Below are 19,828 nucleotides of genomic sequence, written 5' to 3'. Positions count from 1 at the left end.
GCACTGCCATATATATACACATATTCCTAGAGTTGTGATTGGCTGGAACCATCTAGCCAATCACAGCTCTCTGCTGGAAATATGAATATGTGTATATATACGTCAGTGCAGGGGACCAGAGAAGAGCTGCCGACCGCATCTATACGTTACACAAGAGGATCGCAACGAACCCTGGCGATCTGTCAATTAGGACAGGTACTACTACTCCCATCATGGAACAGTGTGTTCCATTCTGGGAGTAGCAGTACTACCTAAAAATGTAAAAAAAAACTGTGAAAAACACACACACACACACTACGTTTTTATTATTGTCGGCTACATTTTTAGTGCTTTACCCGCCCACATAAATTGATCCCTGTTTAAAAATTAATAAACATTTCATAACAAAAAAAGATACATTTTTTTTCCATCACTGCTGTATCTTTTTTTATGATTTTTTTTTTATGGTACCCTACGAAATTTTTATAAAAAAGGTATCTCCATAATTTTTTTGGATCGCTAAAGTCCAAAAAAGAATAAAAACCTGCAAAAACGCAAAATTTAAAACCAACATGGCGTTTTCTTTTGCGTTTTTGCTCTCCCATAGACTTCTATGGGAGGAAAACGCCATGATTTCAGGGCAAAAAACGCCAAACTAGGTTTTGTCGAGCGTTTTGAAAATCCAGCCTCTGAGCCCGAAATTGCTGAAAAATGCCAAAAGGATTAAAAAAAACTACAAATTGAAAAACGCCAAGTGAATCTGGCATTTTGCAGTTTACTATTGACTTGCAGCTAACATCTGGATGCAGCATTTTTTCACTGAAAAAACGCTGTGTGGGAAAATTGCCGTTTTTTTTCAGCGTTTTTGCAAAAAATCCTCAGTGGAGTTCCTGCCTAATGCAGCTACTAATAAATTAATAGATTTATGATAGCGATTTGTTGCACAATTTGTCACAAAACCCTCAATTTGTCCCAAATTACACAAGCCCAGGCCTGTCTTACGAAGCTGGACAGCACTGTATAAAGTGGTATGTTTTGGTGTAAACGGGTTAAAAAGTGGTGTGCTGAAGTAAAAAAATGCGTACCAGCCCCATATTTATTACATATCACATGCACTGCAGCATTAAACACATTTGGCCTCCATACACGTTTCCACCCCACAAATTAAAATTGTAAAAAGACCTACACGACACTTGATAAATCTGCCCCCTCTTCCCAAGGACGTAAAATACTGACTAAAATACTGGAGGAGATATTCAAAGAATTTAGTACACCTTGGGGGAGATTTATCAAATTCTGTGTAGAGGAGGAGTGGTGCCCATAGCAACCAATAAGATTGCTTCTTTCATTTTTAATAAAAAGGCCTTTGAAAAAGAAAAGCAGCAATCTGATTGGTTGCTATGGGCAGCTGCCCCACTCCTCCTCTACACAGGTTTTGATAAATTTCCCACTTTTTTTTTTGCTGTAGCTGCATACTATTAGTGCCACATATTCAGATATTTAGCACCTGATTTAGCGCCCTGTTAGGCTGGGTTCACACCTCGTTTTGTACTTACGGCTCCCGTATATGGCTGGGAGGAGGGGTGGGTGGGGCTTAATCGCGGCACCCGCACTCAGCCGTATAGGGGAAACGTATTTAATGCATGTCCATGAGCCGACCGGAGTGAACCGCAGCCTCCGGTTGGCTGCGTTTTCGGCCGTATGCGGTTTCCCGACCGTAGGCAAAAACCCGCTTGACCACGTTTTTGCCTGCAGTCGGGAAAACGCATACGGCTGAAAACGCAGCCGACCAGAGGTTGCGGTTCACTGCAGTTGGCTCATAGACATGCATTAAATAAGGTTCCCCTATACGGTTGAGTGCGGGTGCCGTGATTAAGCCCCGCCCACCCCTCCTCCCAGCCGTATACGGGAGCCGTAAGTACAAAACGAGGTGTGAACCCAGCCTTAGCCAATTTTTGTTAAAAAGCGTGGCTAGGCTTTTTGTGCTATTATGACCTTATTTTCTAAGGTGTATAGCAACTTTCTGGTGCACAAAAGTGTTGCAGTTAATACTAAGTATACCTGGTATTAAATTATGTACTCTATTTTTTGTTCTTTTTTTAGTTGCTGTTGTTTTGGCCGTGGGACAAACCTGCCCCAAGTTTTCAAAAGCCATGCCCCACTTCTGAAAATCTGGCACTAATAACACTATTAATGACACTAATAAAACAGTCCTGATAGCACAAGTCTTTGAATATTCCCTGCACTGTGTGTAAACTCAGCCCTTTAAATGAACAGACATGTAATATTCATACTGTAAATTACACTACTATAACTAAGGCTTGATTTACATGTCAGTATTTGCCCCCAATGTTTTGCATCAGTATTTGTAAGTCAAAACCAGGAGTGGGTCCAAAACATGGAAAAGATACAAATCTTCCCATTACTTTTTTTTCTGAATTTGGCTTACAAATACTGACATACAATACTGATGTAAAATAATGACCTATAATACTGATGGGAAAAATCGATGTATAATACTGATGTAAAATACTAATGTATAATACTGATGTAAAATACTGACTTAGAATATTGATGTAAAATACCGATGTATAATACTGATATAAAATATGAATGTATGATACTGATATAAAATACTGACATAATACTGATGTTAAATACCGATGTATAATACTGATGTAAAATACTGATGTAGAATACTGTTTTGTGAAATCAGCCTTAAAGCGGAACCCAGGTGCGCCAGCAACAAATGAACGCTCAGAGCCAGAGTCCATGATCGTCATGTCACGGCCATGCCCCCTCGTGAGGTCATGCCACACCCCCTCCATTCATGTCTATGGGAGGGGACGTGTTGGCCGACAAGCCCTCTCCCATAAACATGAATGGAGGGGGCATGGCATGATGTCACAAGGGGCGTGACCATGACATCATGACCACTGCCGCAGGAACCCAGCATTTGTTTAGAACGCCGGGTGCTGTGGGAGATCGCGGGGGGGTGGCAGCAGCTGGACCCCCGTGATCAGACAGTTTACATATATCGTTTACATAGAGCTCTCATGTCGCCGGCAGTTTACATATAGCGTTTACATACAGCTCTCATGTCCTGAGCTCTGACAGCTGAAAGCAGTCATGTGAGAGCTGTAGTTATGTGAGAGTTGTATGTAAACTGCCTGCGCATGCACTCTACCGATAGAGCGCAGCGCTCACGTGACATGCGACTCACGTCACTAGGGCGTGGAGTCGCAGAATATGCTAACTAAAGGGATGACTGATTGAGAAGATGAAAAAAAGCAGGGGCGGCCAGCCGGCAGGGTCCCACCTCCTGCGTGCGACTCCCTGAATTCAGAAGGGGAACTTAGCCAGTCAATATTTCAGAAACCACAGTGCCGGTTATAATAAGTGACCCCTCTTTGGATTCCTAGTCACCCACACTATAACCCAGTGTATTGGGTTTAGTGTGGGTGATCAAGGTGACAGTTTTCCTTTAAGAGAATCCCCTCCATTGCTGGTAATAAATGTCCTGGGATATCTTATCATTGTTCCTCCTGTTTTCTAATCCTCTGCTCTGATCCTATTCACTGCGCTAGTAACACATATTATTTTCCATTTTCTTTGTAGGCATCGGTTATGCTACCCAGGTGATTGAAGCGCATTTAAACGTCTATTACATCATTATATTAGCTTGGGCAATTTTCTATTTATTTAATTGCTTTTCTGCTGAACTGCCCTGGGCCACATGTGGACACAAATGGAATACAGGTAACACAATGATTTAACATTCTACATAAATAATAATAATCAATGTGTATGGAATTATTTAAAGCGTTGTGTTTAATACATTCTACTTGGTATTTTCTAAATGGAGTTGTATTAGAAGTTTCTGTTTCATTGTGTTTTTCATGCATTTTATAATTTTTTGTGCCAAATAATGTTACTACCAGATGATATATAAAAGTCAATAGAGAAATAAATACTGTACTACAAGCAATGTTTGTTTTTTGTTTAGCAAACAGTTCTAGGTCTCATCTTTTCAACAGCAAAAAAAAAATGTGTTCTCTTTTTCTCAAAAAAACAGATGTTAAAGGGGCTATCTAGGAATAGAAAAACAGAGCTAATTTCTTTCAAAAACAGCTCAACGTCTGTCCCCAGGTTGGGTGTGGTATTACAAAATGGCTCTGTTAACTTCAATAGAACTGAGCTGCAGAATTACACCCAACCTGGAGACAGACGGGGAGCGGTTTTTGAAAGAAAGTAGCTCTATTTTTCTATTCCTGGATACCCCCTTTAATAATATGTAATTGTTTTAAGTTCCACTTTATAACTGGAATTGAGTGGAAGTGATTTTAACACATTTACTAAGAGTGTCAGGTTTATCTCTGAGTGTTTCTTGATTTACTTCGTGTATTTCTCTCCCTGATGTGTCGCACGGCAAAAAAAATTGTATCGCACAGGTTGGAAATACACACCACAGCGCATGTATATATATATATATATATATATATATACAGTATATGTTACGCCGAGCGCTCCGGGTCCCTGCTCCTCCCCGGAGCGCTCACGGCGTCTCTCTCCCTGCAGCGCCCCGGTCAGATCCGCTGACCGGGAGCGCTGCACTGACATTGCCGGCGGGGATGCGATTCGCATAGCGGGACGCGCCCGCTCGCGAATCGCATCCCAAGTCACTTACCCGTCCCGGTCCCCGGCTGCCATGTGCTGGCGCGCGCGGCTCCGCTCTCTAGGGCGCGCGCGCGCCAGCTCTCTGAGACTTAAAGGGCCAGTGCACCAATGATTGGTGCCTGGCCCAATTAGCTTGATTAGCTTCCACCTGCTCCCTGGCTATATCACATCACTTCCCCTGCACTCCCTTGCCGGATCTTGTTGCCTTGTGCCAGTGAAAGCGTTTAGTGTTGTCCAAGCCTGTGTTACCTGATCTCCTGCTATCCATATTGACTACGAACCTTGCCGCCTGCCCCGACCTTCTGCTACGTCTGACCTTGCCTCTGCCTAGTCCTTCTGTCCCACGCCTTCTCAGCAGTCAGCGAGGTTGAGCCATTGCTAGTGGATACGACCTGGTTGCTACTGCCGCAGCAAGACCATCCCGCTTTTCTGCGGGCTCTGGCGAACACCAGTAGCCTCTTAGAACCGGTCCACCAGCACGGTCCACGCCAATCCCTCGCTGACACAGTGGATCCACAACCTGTAAGCCGAATCGTGACAGTATATATTCCCCCCGGCGCTTTCATATATATATGCCGCCCGTAGCGCGTTCATAAGCCCCCAGCAGCATTCAGTATATATTCCCCCCGGCACTATCATATATATATGCCACCCGCAGCACGATCATAAGCCCCCAGCAGCATACAGTATATATTCCCCCCCCCCGGCGCTATCATATAAATAAGCGCATGTGTATATATATATATGCCCCCCGCACAGCGCAATCATATACTCACCGCAATGCATGTAGATATATATTATATATGCTCCCCGCACAGCACATCTATGCACATATGCCTCTGAAGCGCTATCAATGACTAATGCTTGTCAGTGATAACACTTCAGAGGCATATGTATATAGAAGCGAAGTGGGGACCAGACGTATAGCGTTATCTGGTCCCCACTTCGCTTCTATACACAGTCCTCCTGAGTACAAACACCACAGCTGCCCCATCACCTCCCCCATCCCCGGTGTTATAATTACCTGTTCCCGAGGTCCGCGATCCTTCTGGCTCCAGCGCTGTCACTGTGCGCACTGACGGTGATGTCGTGTTGGGGACATCACTCGTCATTGCGCAGCGATCCTTCTGGCTCAGGTGCTGTCACTGTGCGCATTGATTTTTTTTTTTTTTTTGCGTTTGTCAAAACCGCTGTAACAATCAGCCACTCCTGTGCAAATCACCTCAAATGTACATGGTGCACTCTCCCTTCTAGGCCTTGTTGTGCACCCCCAGAGCTCTTTGCTCCCACATATGGGGTATCTCCGTAGTCGGGAGAAGTTGCATTACAAATTTTGGGGGGCTTTTTTCCCTTTTACTTCTTGTCAAAATGAACAGTATAGGGCAACACCAGCGTGTTAGTGTAAAAAATTAATTTTTTTACACTAACATGCTGTTGTAGACCCCAACTTCACCTTTTCATAAGGGGTTAAAGGAGAAAAAGCCCCCCAAAATTTGTAACACAATTTCTCCCGAGTATGGCGATACCCCATATGTGACCCTAAACTGTTGCCTTGAAATACGACAGGGCTCCAAAGTGAGAGCGCCATGTGCATTTGAGGCCTGAATTAGGAATTTGCATAGGGGTGGACATAGGGGTATTCTACGCCAGTGATTCCCAAACAGGGTGACTCCAGCTGTTGAAAAACTACCAGCATGCTTGGACAGTCAATGGCTGTCCGGCAATACTGGGAGTTGTTGTTTTGCAATAGCTGGAGGCTCCATTTTGGAAACAGTGGCGTACCAGACGTTTTTCATTTTTATTGGGGAGGGGGGCTGTGTAGGGGTATGTGTATATGTAGTGTTTTTTACTTTTTATTTTATTTTGTGTTAGTGTAGTGTAGTGTTTTTAGGGTACAGTCACACAGGCGGGGGATTACAGCGAGTTTCCCGGTACGAGTTTGAGCTGCCGCGCAAAATTTGCTGCATCGCAAACTTGCAGCCTGATACTCACTGTAAGCCCCACAGGGGGGGGGGGGGGACCTCCAGCTGTTGCAAAACTACAACTCCCAGCATGCACAGTCTATCAGTGCATGCTGGTAGTTATAGTTTTGCAACAGCTGGAGGCACACGGGTTGGGAAACACTGAGTTAGGAAACAGACAATGTTTCCCAACCAGTGTGCCTCCAGTTGTTGCAAAACCACTACCCCCAAACATTCTCAGGCATGCTGGAAGTAGTAGTTTGGCAACATCTTTAGAGCCAGATGTTGCCGAACTACAACTCCCAGCATGCTTGGAGTTGTAGTTTTGCAACATCTGGAGGACTACAGTTTGCAGACCACTAATACAGTGGTTCCCAATCTGTGCCCTTCCAAATGTTGCAAAACTACAACTCCCAGTATGCCAAAACTGTCCAGGCATGCTGGGAGTTGTAGTTCTGCAACATCTGAAGGGCCAGATGTTACAGAACTACAACTCCCAGCATGCCTGGACAGTAAGGGCATGCTGAGGATGTGTAGTTTTGCAACATCTGGAAGGGCACAGTGGTCTCCAAACTGTGGACCTCCAGATGTTGCAAAACTGCAACTCCCAGCATGCCCAGACGCCAAGGGCTGGCTGGTCATGCTGGGAGTTGTAGTATACAGGGTCCCATTACAGCAATGCATGTCGCTTTACGGCGATGTGCATTGCTGTAAAAGGCCCGACCACGGCTGAAGAGGAACTCACCTGTCGCCGCCGCCGTCTTCATCGCCGGGATCCGGGACTTCAGGGACGAGGTAAGTACCGGGGCCGGGCCCCAGCACTCCCCCGTCCCCCGCCTCGTCCTCAGGTCTTCCTCCCGTCCTCTCCAGACTTCCAGGGCCCGGGCAGGGCGGGAGGAAGTAACCGCCCCCCCCCCCCTGCGATTGGCCGGTTAGCTAACCGATGGATCGCAGGGGATAGGAGGAGGTGGCAGGCTTGCCACCTCACTCCTATACTCCAGCATGGTCCTGGCTGTCTGTGACAACCGGGATCATGCAAAATTACCGGGCGATCGGGTCCCAGAGACCCTATCAGCCCGGCATCACCGCAGATCGCAAGGGCATGGGGGGCCTACATGGCCCCCCTCGGTGTTTGCCCTGGATGCCTGCTGAAGGATTTCAGCAGGCATCCGCTTCCAATCTCTGCCTGGCGAGCGTCAGAGACCGGAAATACAATAGGACGTTCTCCAACGTCCTTGGGCATTAAAGCCCAGGTAGCGGGGACGTTAGAGAAAGTCCTATGTCCTTAAGAGGTTAAAAAAGGATGTTAAACGTACGTTACAAAATCCCATTAAAGCCTATGGGATTTTTTGATTATCCGTTGACTAAAGGACGTTAAAATTGCACTAATGTTTCTTGCACTAATGTTTCTTCCGTCACAAGAAACGGATACATTAACAGCTGTTATTTTTAACATTGAAGTCTATGGGAAATGGATGAGCCATGTCATCTGTTTGTACCCGTTTTATAATATCCGTTATTACTTCCGAGCATGCTCAGAAGAGGTGACATCAGCAGACTCCTGCAGTGCTGAGGGACTACTACTGCTCCAATCATGGAACAGACTTGTTTCCATGATGGGAGTAGTAATTCCCTGGCTGCAGTAGTCTGCAGACAGCTGGGGAGGCTACATTAGTGTTTGTACTACTACCCCCATCATGGAACAGAGTCTGTTCCATGCTGGGGGTTGTAGTACAGGGGCTGAGGGATTGATCGCACCTGGTTTCACTTCTGAGACCCGATGCAATCCAAAGTTATTAAGCAGGGGAGCGGGTGGCAAGCTCCACAACCCTGCGATGTATGGTGTGTTTTAATTTTCATTTTTGAATCCCCGCGGGGAACCCTGAATGGCTCCTTGGTATCGACCTCTCCTCTCAGAGGAAGATTTAAAAATTAATTTCTATTAGCAGCGCATAGTGCCAGCAGCTGGCTACTATAATAGAAATACTTTTCATTCATAGCGCTGCAGGGGTATATGTATATAGATGTGCTGGGGGGGCAGAAATATAGCGTTATCTGCCCCCCCCCAGCGCATCTATAAACATATGCCGCCACAGCGCTATGTATGAAAAGTATTTCTATCAACAGCATCGGGCCGGGCGATCCTGCTGCTAGAAAGCTTTTCACATATAGCGCTGCAGTGGCATATGTATATAGATGTGCTGCACTGCAGAGGGTATATTATACATGCGCTGCGGGGGCCACATTATACATGCGCTGAGGGGGTTATATAATTATTAATGCGCCGGCAGGTTGTATATATTTATTAATGCGCCGGCGGGGGTCATATATTTATAAATGCGCTGCAGGGGGCATATTATAAATGCGCTGTGGGGTTAGATATATAGGATACATTTCTGCCCCCTGCAGCGCTATATATCTTGCCCCCCCCACAGCGCTTTTAATATAGATATGGCCCCCCTGCTACTCACAATGTTCATTTTTAAATCTCCCGCTGAGATACCGAGGAGCCATTCAGGACTCCCCGCGGGGGATTCAAAAATGAAAGTTAAAACACACAATGCATTGCAGGGTTGCAGAGCATGCCCCCCACTCTCTGGCTTAATTACTTCGGATCGCATTGGGTCTCAGTAGGGAAACCTGGTGCGATCAATCCCTCAGCCCCTGTACTACAACCTCCATTATGGAACAGACTCTGTTCCACGATGGGGGTAGTAATACAAACACTAATGTAGCCTCCCCAGCTGTCTGCAGACTCCTGCAGCCAGGGAATTACTACTCCCATCATGGAAAGAAGTCTATTCCATGATGGGAGTGGTAGTTGTCCCGGCTGTGGGAGACTGTAGGAAAAAGTGTTTATACGGCCATACATGAGGGATGTGGGAGTCTGTAGGCAGAGGTGTTTATACAGCTATACATGAGGGATGTTATAACGGGTCTTAACGGATGAATATTTATTCAGCTGTTTGCACCCGTTTTTTCATCCATTATTATACATCTGTTTTTAAACCTAAAGCGGACGTTTAAGAACGGATGTATGCTCATAGTGTGAAAGCAGCCTAAGAAGCATCTATTTTTCCTTTGCAGTTTGGTTTTCATATGCATATGTTTTTATAGAGACTATTTGATTCTTTGTAGGATGACTGTATATCGTACTTTCTGGCTATATGGTGTCCATGCATGATCTTCTAGCAAATACATGAAAAATGTCGTAGGGCAGGAATAGAGTGCAGCCCTAAGCTTGCCCACTCCCTCTGTCCCTGCCTACTTGCATACCTGCCCTAGGCAGCAGGTCCCCAACCATGGAGCCGGTCCCTTCCTATATAACTGATGGGCAGTCACTAGTCAAAACAATAAACTACAAAAAACTGACAAAGGTCGGGAACAGCTGGAGGTATACAAAACCAACAGAAATAACCATAAACACACACACACACACACACACAAATGTGCAGTCAACGAGCCGAGTCCAAGCCAGGAGGGAATGAAGTACAATAACAGAATGTCAAAGGGTAGTCAAAAGCCGAGCCAAGAGTCACAGAACCAGAATAAACAATATAAACAAGGTTGCTAGGTTAGTTACAAGAACTTTCACAGGCAAGGAATGACTGGGAAAGACCTCCTTATGTATGCCTGTACAGCCAGCAAGAGGATTCTAATAGGCTGCAAACTGCACCCCACCCTGAAGCACAGAGGCGTGGTCCCAGCCAAGATAAACAAAACTCTCAAGGAAGTTTAACCCCTCAGGTCAAACACGGGCGAGTCATTACAAATAATGGTGATAACATACTTATTTTACTTGGTACATATTACCTAAATAAGAAATGATAATAGATATGGAAAGGGAATTTTTGGACAAAATGTAGAAAATTACTTATCTTCAAAAATGCAACTTTTGGCATGAAACATAAATATTTAAACACTTGTATGTCTGCTCTTGTCATAGGGGAGCATTTATCAAGATACTCCATGGGTCCTGTTGACTTTTATATCTGTGCCATTATCTTGGAGACAGGAGTAGTGGGCTGCATAAGATTGACCGAGGGATAGGACCACTGGTTCAGTTTTAAAATTTTAAACAATTATTTGTAAACAAATAAAAAAAAAAAAATTATATATATATATATATATATATATATATATATATATATATATACAATGATACAGGTAAGAAGGTGCATTCACAAGGGCGGCATCAGATCCAGCCGGACCGGCGTCCCTTTGTGGACAGTCTGCATCTCCAAGTAGTTGAGCACCTCCATACGCAGTCCCCCTTGCGAATCACTTCCATACAGAGAAGAGATAGAGCAGTGCCGGTCAGCCGTTTCTACCTACCAGGACTTGTATATATATATATATATTTTTTTTTTTTTATTTTTTTTATTCTGTATTCACGATTAGCCAGGGCCAGGAGAAGTAAATCCTTTTGTGTTAAATCAATATCAGTGCCTCTGTTTGAACAAGTAGGGCAATATGAAGATTTCTTCACATTTCTGATTTCTTTGCCTTGTGGCTTTCCATTTTAGTCAGAATAACCTTCGGAACTATTTATGTTTGTTATAGTTGAAGGAATAGAAAATGTCACATTCGCTGCGCAGACATGATAGAAATGACCTAGTTACCACTTGTAGAAAATTAGTTATATATACTATACATGGAGGGTTGTCAATTCTACTCTGACAAGTTTACCTTGTGACTGCTTAAAGTGTTCATCTAGTAAAACAGAAGGAGTGTTCTGTATTGAGATAATAGGTTAAACCAGTACTATCGTACCAGTTAGAAATGTAGGTATTGTGCATAATGGGTTTTTTGATTAAGATATGAGATGAGTGGAGAGAGGACACTGCACTTTAAAATATTAGTGTAATATATTAATGTTTAGAGGTTAGCCCGGTAAACCTGGTCTCACTCAGAACTTTGGGGTGACAACAGCTTGCCGAACTTTCAAACATTGCCAGGTCTGGCTCGTGAAAGCCTGGCGTCTGTGGTAATGATAGCAGAAGGGATAAGAAACATGTGGCTTTTTGGTGCCTGAATGAAAGGAGAAAGTACTTGAAACACTAAGATGATGTCAGGGTAGCCCAGCATACCTTACAGCTAGCAGCAAGATCACATGATCTCATGTTATCCAATCACTGATTTTCATTGTGTTCCAGACAGCTACCTGGCCAATGAGGACACAGCCTAAAGGTCTTGCAGACATCATGTTGAGGAGAGAAAGCTAAAAGAGAGAGCAAGAACTACTGATCCAAGAAAACCTTACAAATTCAATAGAACTTCAAAGCAAGCTGGGCAAAGCATTAATCAGTGCACTTATCTCAGACAGTGACCTCCTGTCACCTGCAGTACTGTGTCTGGTTGGTGCACTTCAAATCCCAGCCAGCAGCAAATGAGCCCATAAAAGCTATCACATTACAAGCAGAGCAAAGCATTGATCAGCGGGCTGACCACAGATAGTGGCCTCCTGTCACCTGTAGTACTCTGTACAGTTGGTACATTACTAATTCTAGCCAGAAGTGCACAAACCCATAAAATCTATCACATAACAATATTTTGCAAGCTGAGCAAAGCAGTAGGCTGACCTGCATTTTAACATAAATACGCATTGCAAGCATGAAATCACAATCTAAGCCTCAGTTACGTGTATTTTCTGGGTTAATCAAACATACAGTATTTTTTCCTCAGTTTCATATAAATACGCATTTAAAAACATTAAACATGGGAGCACTCCCCCCCCCCCTCAATGTGAGAGGCAAATATATCCCTTATACGCAAAAAGTCAGGGGATAATGTAGGGGATCCAGCAGTGTTTAGACCCATATCTCTCTTAAATGTTTATACATATACCAGCGCTTCCACTAAACAGTTCTAGTATTAAGCTGCCAGGTACTGATTAAGGATCCCTGTTTTCCATAAATGGGTTACTGATATTGAAAGATATAATACAATAATACCGGCGTTAATGTAAACAATTATTTATTTCTTAATTAATAAATAGTGGACAAAATGAATAAAATCAATTAAAAAGAACGGTAAAATATTTGTCCTGTATACAAGGAATTTTTTTCTTGTAAAAAATGATAATCTCCTGCAGCTATGGTGGTGTCCTCCAAGGGAAAGATATAGGCTCGGAGCTGCTGAGGAGAAGTGGGAAAACTCTTGAACAGTGCGTAATGTGCAACAGGGCATATACAGCTATATATATAAGCTTGTTCTCGTACCTAATTGCCGGGGCGATGGCAAAGAAGTTGCGACAAGCGCTTGGATGAAGCAACAGTGTCGAAGTGGGTAACAGTATCTTTTGGATCTATGGGTGTTCAAAAGAAGATGCTTATACAATTGTTACACTTTCTGTATCTATAAGGTATCAATTCAGAGAGATGTTACCTTTAGATCTTTAGAGGAGTTTTTCTGCGCACAACTTGCGGTGTGAAAGAGGAGGACTGTAAGCGAGGGATCTGAGCGGAAAAAAGTGAGTATGTATATGGGAAAAACATTGGAATCAGCTTTGTAGAAGGAGAGAGACGATTATAAAGTAAAATAATACATACTGTTACGCCGAGCGCTCCGGGTCCCTGCTCCTCCCCGGGGCGCTCACGGCGTCCCTCTCTCTGCAGCACCCCGGTCAGACCCGCTGACCGGGAGCGCTGCACTGACATTGCCGGCAGGGTTGCGATTCGCATAGCGGGACGCGCCCGCTCGCAAATCACATCCCAAGTCACTCACCTGTCCCGGTCCCTGGCTGTCACGTCCTGGCGCGTGCGGCTTCGCTCCTTAGGGCGCGCGCACGCCAGCTCTCTAAGATTTAAAGGGCCAGTGCACCAGTGATTGGTGCCTGGCCCAATCAGCCTAATTAGCTTCCACCTGCTCCCTGTCCATATTACCTCACTTCCCCTGCACTCCCTTGCCGGATCTTGTTGCCTTGTGCCAGTGAAAGCGTTTAGTGTTGTCCAAAGCCTGTGTTCCAGATCTTCTGCTATCCACATTGACTACGAACCTTGCCGCCTGCCCCGACCTTCTGCTACGTCTGACCTTGCCTCTGTCTAGTCCTTCTGTCCCACGCCTTCTCAGCAGACAGCGAGGTTGAGCCGTTGCCGGTGGATACGACCTGGTTGCTACCGCCGCAGCAAGACCATCCCGCTTTGCGGCAGGCTCTGGTGAAAACCAGTAGCAACTTAGAACCGGTCCACCGACACGGTCCACGCCAATCCCTCGCTGACACAGAGGATCCACTTCCAGCCTGCCGAATCGTAACACATACATTATGTGTGGAAGAGATAGTGGTTCGTCAGGGAGAAAAGGTGTCCTGAGACTTGTGGAGTTTTAAGAATATTTTCAGATCATGTGTCCTGTCTTGTAACGGTCTTAAAGGACAACTGCAGCGGTATGACACTTATCCCCTATCCACAGGATAGGGGATAAGTGTTTGATTGCGAGGGGTCCAGCTGCTGGGACCCCCTGTGATCTCCTGTACGGGGCGCTGCCATTAGCGCTCATGGTGAGCGCTAAGGCACGTAGTGTCGACCTAGAGGTCGACGGTGACGCCCCATCTCCTCCCCGTCCCCCATACAGTTCTATGGGGGAGGTGGGGAGACACGAAGGCTGCCCCCCCGCCTCTCCCATAGAGATGTATGGAGGAGTCGTGCCAGCTGCAACGTCATGCTGCGGCCGGCACGCCCCCTGCACGGGACAGCCATGGCCCCGTAAAGGAGATCACAGGGGGTCCCAGTGGTTGGACCCCCCGTGATCAAACACTTATCCCCTAAGTGGATATCCTGTGGATAGGGAATAAGTGTTAATCCCGCTGCAGATGTCCTTTAAGGCTATGCAGAGCACCGAACTGGGAAGGCAGAAAAGGCGGAAGTACTGTATGAAAGAAATGTTTTTGCTTTTTTTTTGGGGGGGGAATTAATAGAGGAACTTTAAATCTGACACAATGCTGTATACTTGTTTTCTTACTTTTGCCGCTTTGTAGGGTAAGGAAGTGTCCGTTTTAATGAATGTGGTACGAATCGCTGCTGCAGGTGAGATAGTCTGCAGTTTGTAGCTCCAAGAGGTATGATGGTACGTATAGAGAAAATTTGTTTAGCGATGATAATTTCAGGGCGCTCAACAAATTATCTCTATACGTACCATCATACCTCTTGGAGCTACAAACTGCAGAATATCTCACCTGCAGCAGCGATTCGTACCACATTCATTAAAACGGACTCTTCCTTACCTTCCCAAGCGGCAAAAGTAAGAAAACAAGTATACAGCATTGTGTCAGATTTAAAGTTCCTCTATTAATTTCCCCCCCCCAAAAAAAAAAAAATGTTTCATTCAGTACTTCCCCCTTTTCTGCCTTCCCAGTTCGGTGCTCTGCATAGCCTTAAGACCGCTACAAGACAGGACACATGATCCAAAAATATTCTTAAAACACCACAAGTCTCAGGACACCTTTTCTCCCTGATGAACCACCATCTCTTCCACAGATAAAGTATGTATTATTTTATTTTATAATCGTCTCTCTCCTACAAAACTGATTCCAACATTTTTCCCATATACATACTCACTTTTTTCGCTCAGATCCCTCGCTCACAGTCCTCCTCTATCAAGCCGCAAGTTGTGCGCAGAAAGACTCCTCTAAAGATCTAGGTAACATCTCTCTGAATTGATACCTTATAGATACAGAAAGTGAAACAATTGTATAAGCATCTTCTTTTGAACACCCATAGATCCAAAAGATACTGTTACCCACTTGGACACTGTTGCTTCATCCAAGCGCTTGTCGCAACTACTTCGCCATCTCCCCGGCAATTAGGTATGAGAACAAGCTTAGAAATATATATATATCTGTATATGCCCTGTTGCACATTACATAGTTACATAGTTAGTACGGTCGAAAAAAGACATATGTCCATCAAGTTCAACCAGGAAATTAAGGGGTAGGGGTGTGGCGCGATATTGGGGAAGGGATGGGATTTTATATTTCTTCATAAGCATTAATGTTATTTTGTTCCATGAATGTATCTAATCCTGTTTTAACCCCTTAAGGACTCAGCCCATTTTGGCCTTAAGGACTCAGACAATTTAATTTTTACGTTTTCATTTTTTCCTCCTCACCTTCTAAAAATCATAACTCTTTTATATTTCCATCCACAGACTAGTATGAGGGCTTGTTTTTTGCGCGACCAGTTGTCCTTTGTAATGACATCACTCATTATATCATAAAATGTATGGCGCAACCAAAAAACACTATTTTTGTGGGGAAATTAAAACGAAAAACGCAATTTTGCTAATTTTGGAAGGTTTTGTTTTCACGCCGTACAATTTATGGTAAAAATGACGTGTGTTCTTTATTCTGAGGGTCAATACGATTAAAATGATACCCATTATTATATACTTTTATATTATTGTTGCGCTTAAAAAAAATCACAAACTTTTTAACCAAATTAGTACGTTTATAATCCCTTTATTTTGATGACCTATAACTTTTTTATTTTTCCGTATAAGCGGCGGTATGGGGGCTCATTTTTTGCGCCATGATCTGTACTTTTTTTTGATACCACATTTGCATATAAAAAACTTTTAATACATTTTTTATAATTTTTTTTTTAATAAAATGTATTAAAAAAGTAGGAATTTTGGACTTTTTAAATTTTTTTTCGTTCACGCCGTTCACCGTACGGGATCATTAACATTTTATTTTAATAGTTCGGACATTTACGCACGCGGCGATACCAAATATGTCTATAAAAAATGTTTTTTACGCTTTTTGGGGGTAAAATAGGAAAAAACGGACGTTTTACTTTTTTATTGGGGGAGGGGATTTTTCACTTTTTTTTTACTTTTACTTTTACATTTTTTTACATTTTTTTTACACTTGAATAGTCCCCATAGGGGACTATTCATAGCAATACCATGATTGCTAATACTGATCTGTTCTATGTATAGGACATAGAACAGATCAGTATTATCGGTCATCTCCTGCTCTGGTCTGCTCGATCACAGACCAGAGCAGGAGACACCGGGAGCCGCACGGAGGAAGGAGAGGGGACCTCCGTGCGGCGTTATGAATGATCGGATCCCCGCAGCAGCGCTGCGGGCGATCCGATCGTTCATTTTAATCGCGAACTGCCGCAGATGCCGGGATCTGTATTGATCCCGGCACCTGAGGGGTTAATGGCGGACGCCCGCGAGATCGCGGGCGTCGGCCATTGCCGGCGGGTCCCTGGCTGCGATCAGCAGCCGGGATCAGCCGCGCATGACACGGGCATCGCTCCGATGCCCGCGGTTATGCTTAGGACGTAAATGTACGTCCTGGTGCGTTAAGTACCACCTCACCAGGACGTACATTTACGTCCTGCGTCCTTAAGGGGTTAAAGCTGTTAATTGTTCCTGCTGTGACCAGTTCCTGAGGTAGACCGTTCCATAAATTCACAGTCCTCACGGTAAACAAGGCGTGTCGCCCCTTGAAACTAAACTTTTTCTTCTCCAGACGAAGGGAGTGCCCCCTCGTCCTTTGGGGGGGTTTAACCTGGAACAGTTTTTCTCCATATTTTTTGTATGGGCCATTAATATACTTATATACGTTTATCATATCCCCCCTTAAACGTCTCTTCTCAAGACTAAACAATTGTAACTCCTTTAATCTCTCCTCATAGCTAAGATGTTCCATGCCCCATATTAGTTTAGTCGCACGTCTCTGCACCCTTTCCAACTCTGCAGTGTCCCTTTTATGGACAGGTGCCCAAAACTGAACAGCATATTCCAGGTGAGGCCATACCAATGCTTTATAAAGGGGGAGTATTATGTCCCTGTCCCTTGAGTCCATGCCTCTTTTGATACATGACAATATCCTGCCGGCTTTGGAAGCAGCAGCCTGACATTGCATGCTATTCTGTAGTCTGTGATCTACAAGTACACCCAGATCCTTCTCTACCAGTGACTCTGACAGTTTAATCCCCCCTAAGACATACGATGCATGCAGGTTATTAGTACCCAGATGCATAACTTTACATTTATCCACATTGAACCTCATTTGCCAAGTGGATGCCCAGACACTTAGTCTATCCAAGTCATCTTGTAACTTATGCACATCCTCTATAGACTGTACCGTGCTACAAAGCTTGGTGTCATCTGCAAAGATAGAAACAGAGCTGTTAATACCATCCTCTATATCATTGATAAATAAATTAAACAACAGCGGTCCCAGTACTGAACCTTGGGGTACACCACTAATAACCGGGGACCAATCAGAGTACGAATCATTAACCACCACTCTCTGGGTACAATCCATGAGCCAGTGTTCAATCCAGTTACAAACTAAAATTTCCAAACCCAAAGACCTTAACTTACCTGTCAGACGTCTGTGAGGGACAGTATCAAACGCTTTAGCAAAATCCAGAAACACTATATCCACAGCCATTCCTCTGTCAAGGCTTCTACTCACCTCTTCATAAAAGCAAATTAGATTGGTTTGACAACTTCTATCCTTAGTAAACCCATGCTGGCTATCACTTATAATACAATTATCCCCTATGTATTCCTGTATGTAATCCCTTATAAGTCCTTCAAACAATTTACCCACAATGCACGTTAAACTTACCGGTCTATAGTTTCCTGGGGAAGACCTAGAGCCCTTTTTGAAGATTGGCACCACATTCGCCTTGCGCCAGTCCCTTGGCACAATACCAGACACCAGAGAATCTCTAAATATCATGAACAGGGGTACAGATATTACTGAACTTACCTCTCTAAGAACTCTTGGGTGTAGTCCATCCGGCCCTGGGGATTTGCTTACATTTATATCACTTAACTTACCTTGTACCATCTCTACATTAAGCCAGTTCAGTACATTACATGATGTGTTACCAGCACTGACCTGGCCAATGTCAGCTTCTTCTTCCATAGTGTATACAGAACTAAAGAACCCATTCAGTAGCTCCGCCTTCTCTTGATCGCCTGTGATAACCTCCCCATTATCATTATTAAGGGGTCCTACATGCTCTGTCCTTGGTTTTTTTGCATTTATATATCTAAAAAAATATTTAGGATTAGTTTTGCTTTCTTTGGCCACCTGTCTCTCATTTTGAATTTTTGCTGTTTTTATTACATTTTTACAGATTTTATTAAGCTCCTTGTACTGTTTAAATGTTATAGCTGACCCATCAGATTTGTATTTTTTGAAGGCTATTTTTTTGTTGTTTATTGCTCTTTTAACATCATGTGTCAGCCATGTAGGATTTAGTTTTAATCGTTTATATTTGTTCCCCTTTGGTATATATTTAGATGTATAGTTATTTAGAGTTGATTTAAAGATGTCCCATTTACCTTCTGTATCAGTATTTGAGAACACCTCCCCCAGTCTATGTCCTGTAGTGCAGCCCTCAGCCCAGGGAAGTTTGCCTTTTTAAAGTTATATGTTTTTGCCTTCCCCGCCTGTCTTTGTTTTCTACATTTTAAGTCAAAAGTAACTATATTGTGGTCGCTATTACCAAGGTTTTCCCGCACAGTTACATTACCAACCAGCTCTGCGTTGTTGGAAATGATCAGATCCAACAAGGCATCACTTCTTGTTGGGTCCTCCACAAACTGGCCCATAAAATTATCCTGCAATAAATTTAGGAATTGTCGCCCCTTTGTAGTTTTAGCCAACCCCGGACCCCAATCTATACCTGGATAGTTAAAATCTCCCATTATTACCACTGTACCTGCCCGGGCGGCCCTCTCTATTTGTTTATGAAGCCAAACTTCTATCTCTTCAGTGATATTAGGGGGTCTGTAGATTACCCCAAATATTATTTTTTCAGTATTTCCCTCCTTTTGTAATTCTACCCACAGTGATTCCACCTCCTCAAAGTCATCACACACTATGGCATCGTTCACACTGACTTTCATACCACTTCTTACATACAGACAGACTCCACCACCTTTTCTGTTCATTCTATCCTTGCGAAACAATGTAAACCCCTGCAGATTGACAGCCCAGTCATGCGAGGAGTCCAGCCATGTCTCAGTGACCCCAACTATATCAATATATTCCTCCAGTATCAAGGCCTCAAGCTCCCCCATTTTATTTGCTAGGCTTCTGGCATTTGTGAACATACACTTTACATTTCCATCCTTTATGTTATTGGGGTTAATGGGATTCAAGGGTGTAAGTTTTATTTTCCTATGAAGCCTATTCCTATTAACTATTCTAACCCCTCCCTCCGCTCCACCCCCAG

At 44.0% G+C, this 19,828-nt stretch overlaps 1 protein-coding gene across 2 annotated transcripts in view; it reads left to right on the top strand.

Annotated features, from left to right (window-relative positions):
• Positions 1–19,828, top strand: part of SLC6A11 (solute carrier family 6 member 11) — a 375,576-nt gene that overhangs the window by 116,148 nt on the left and 239,600 nt on the right. For both annotated transcript variants that reach the window (XM_056524287.1, XM_056524288.1), the window contains exon 4: positions 3,598–3,738. In XM_056524287.1, the coding sequence (XP_056380262.1) occupies positions 3,598–3,738 (141 nt within the window). The remainder of the gene's footprint in view (positions 1–3,597; positions 3,739–19,828) is intronic.

This window comes from Hyla sarda, chromosome 6, assembly GCF_029499605.1.
Source record: "Hyla sarda isolate aHylSar1 chromosome 6, aHylSar1.hap1, whole genome shotgun sequence".
Taxonomy (NCBI): domain Eukaryota; kingdom Metazoa; phylum Chordata; class Amphibia; order Anura; family Hylidae; genus Hyla; species Hyla sarda.
The sequence above is the reverse complement of the archived record's forward strand: the minus strand, read 5'-3'. Positions and strand labels throughout refer to the sequence as shown.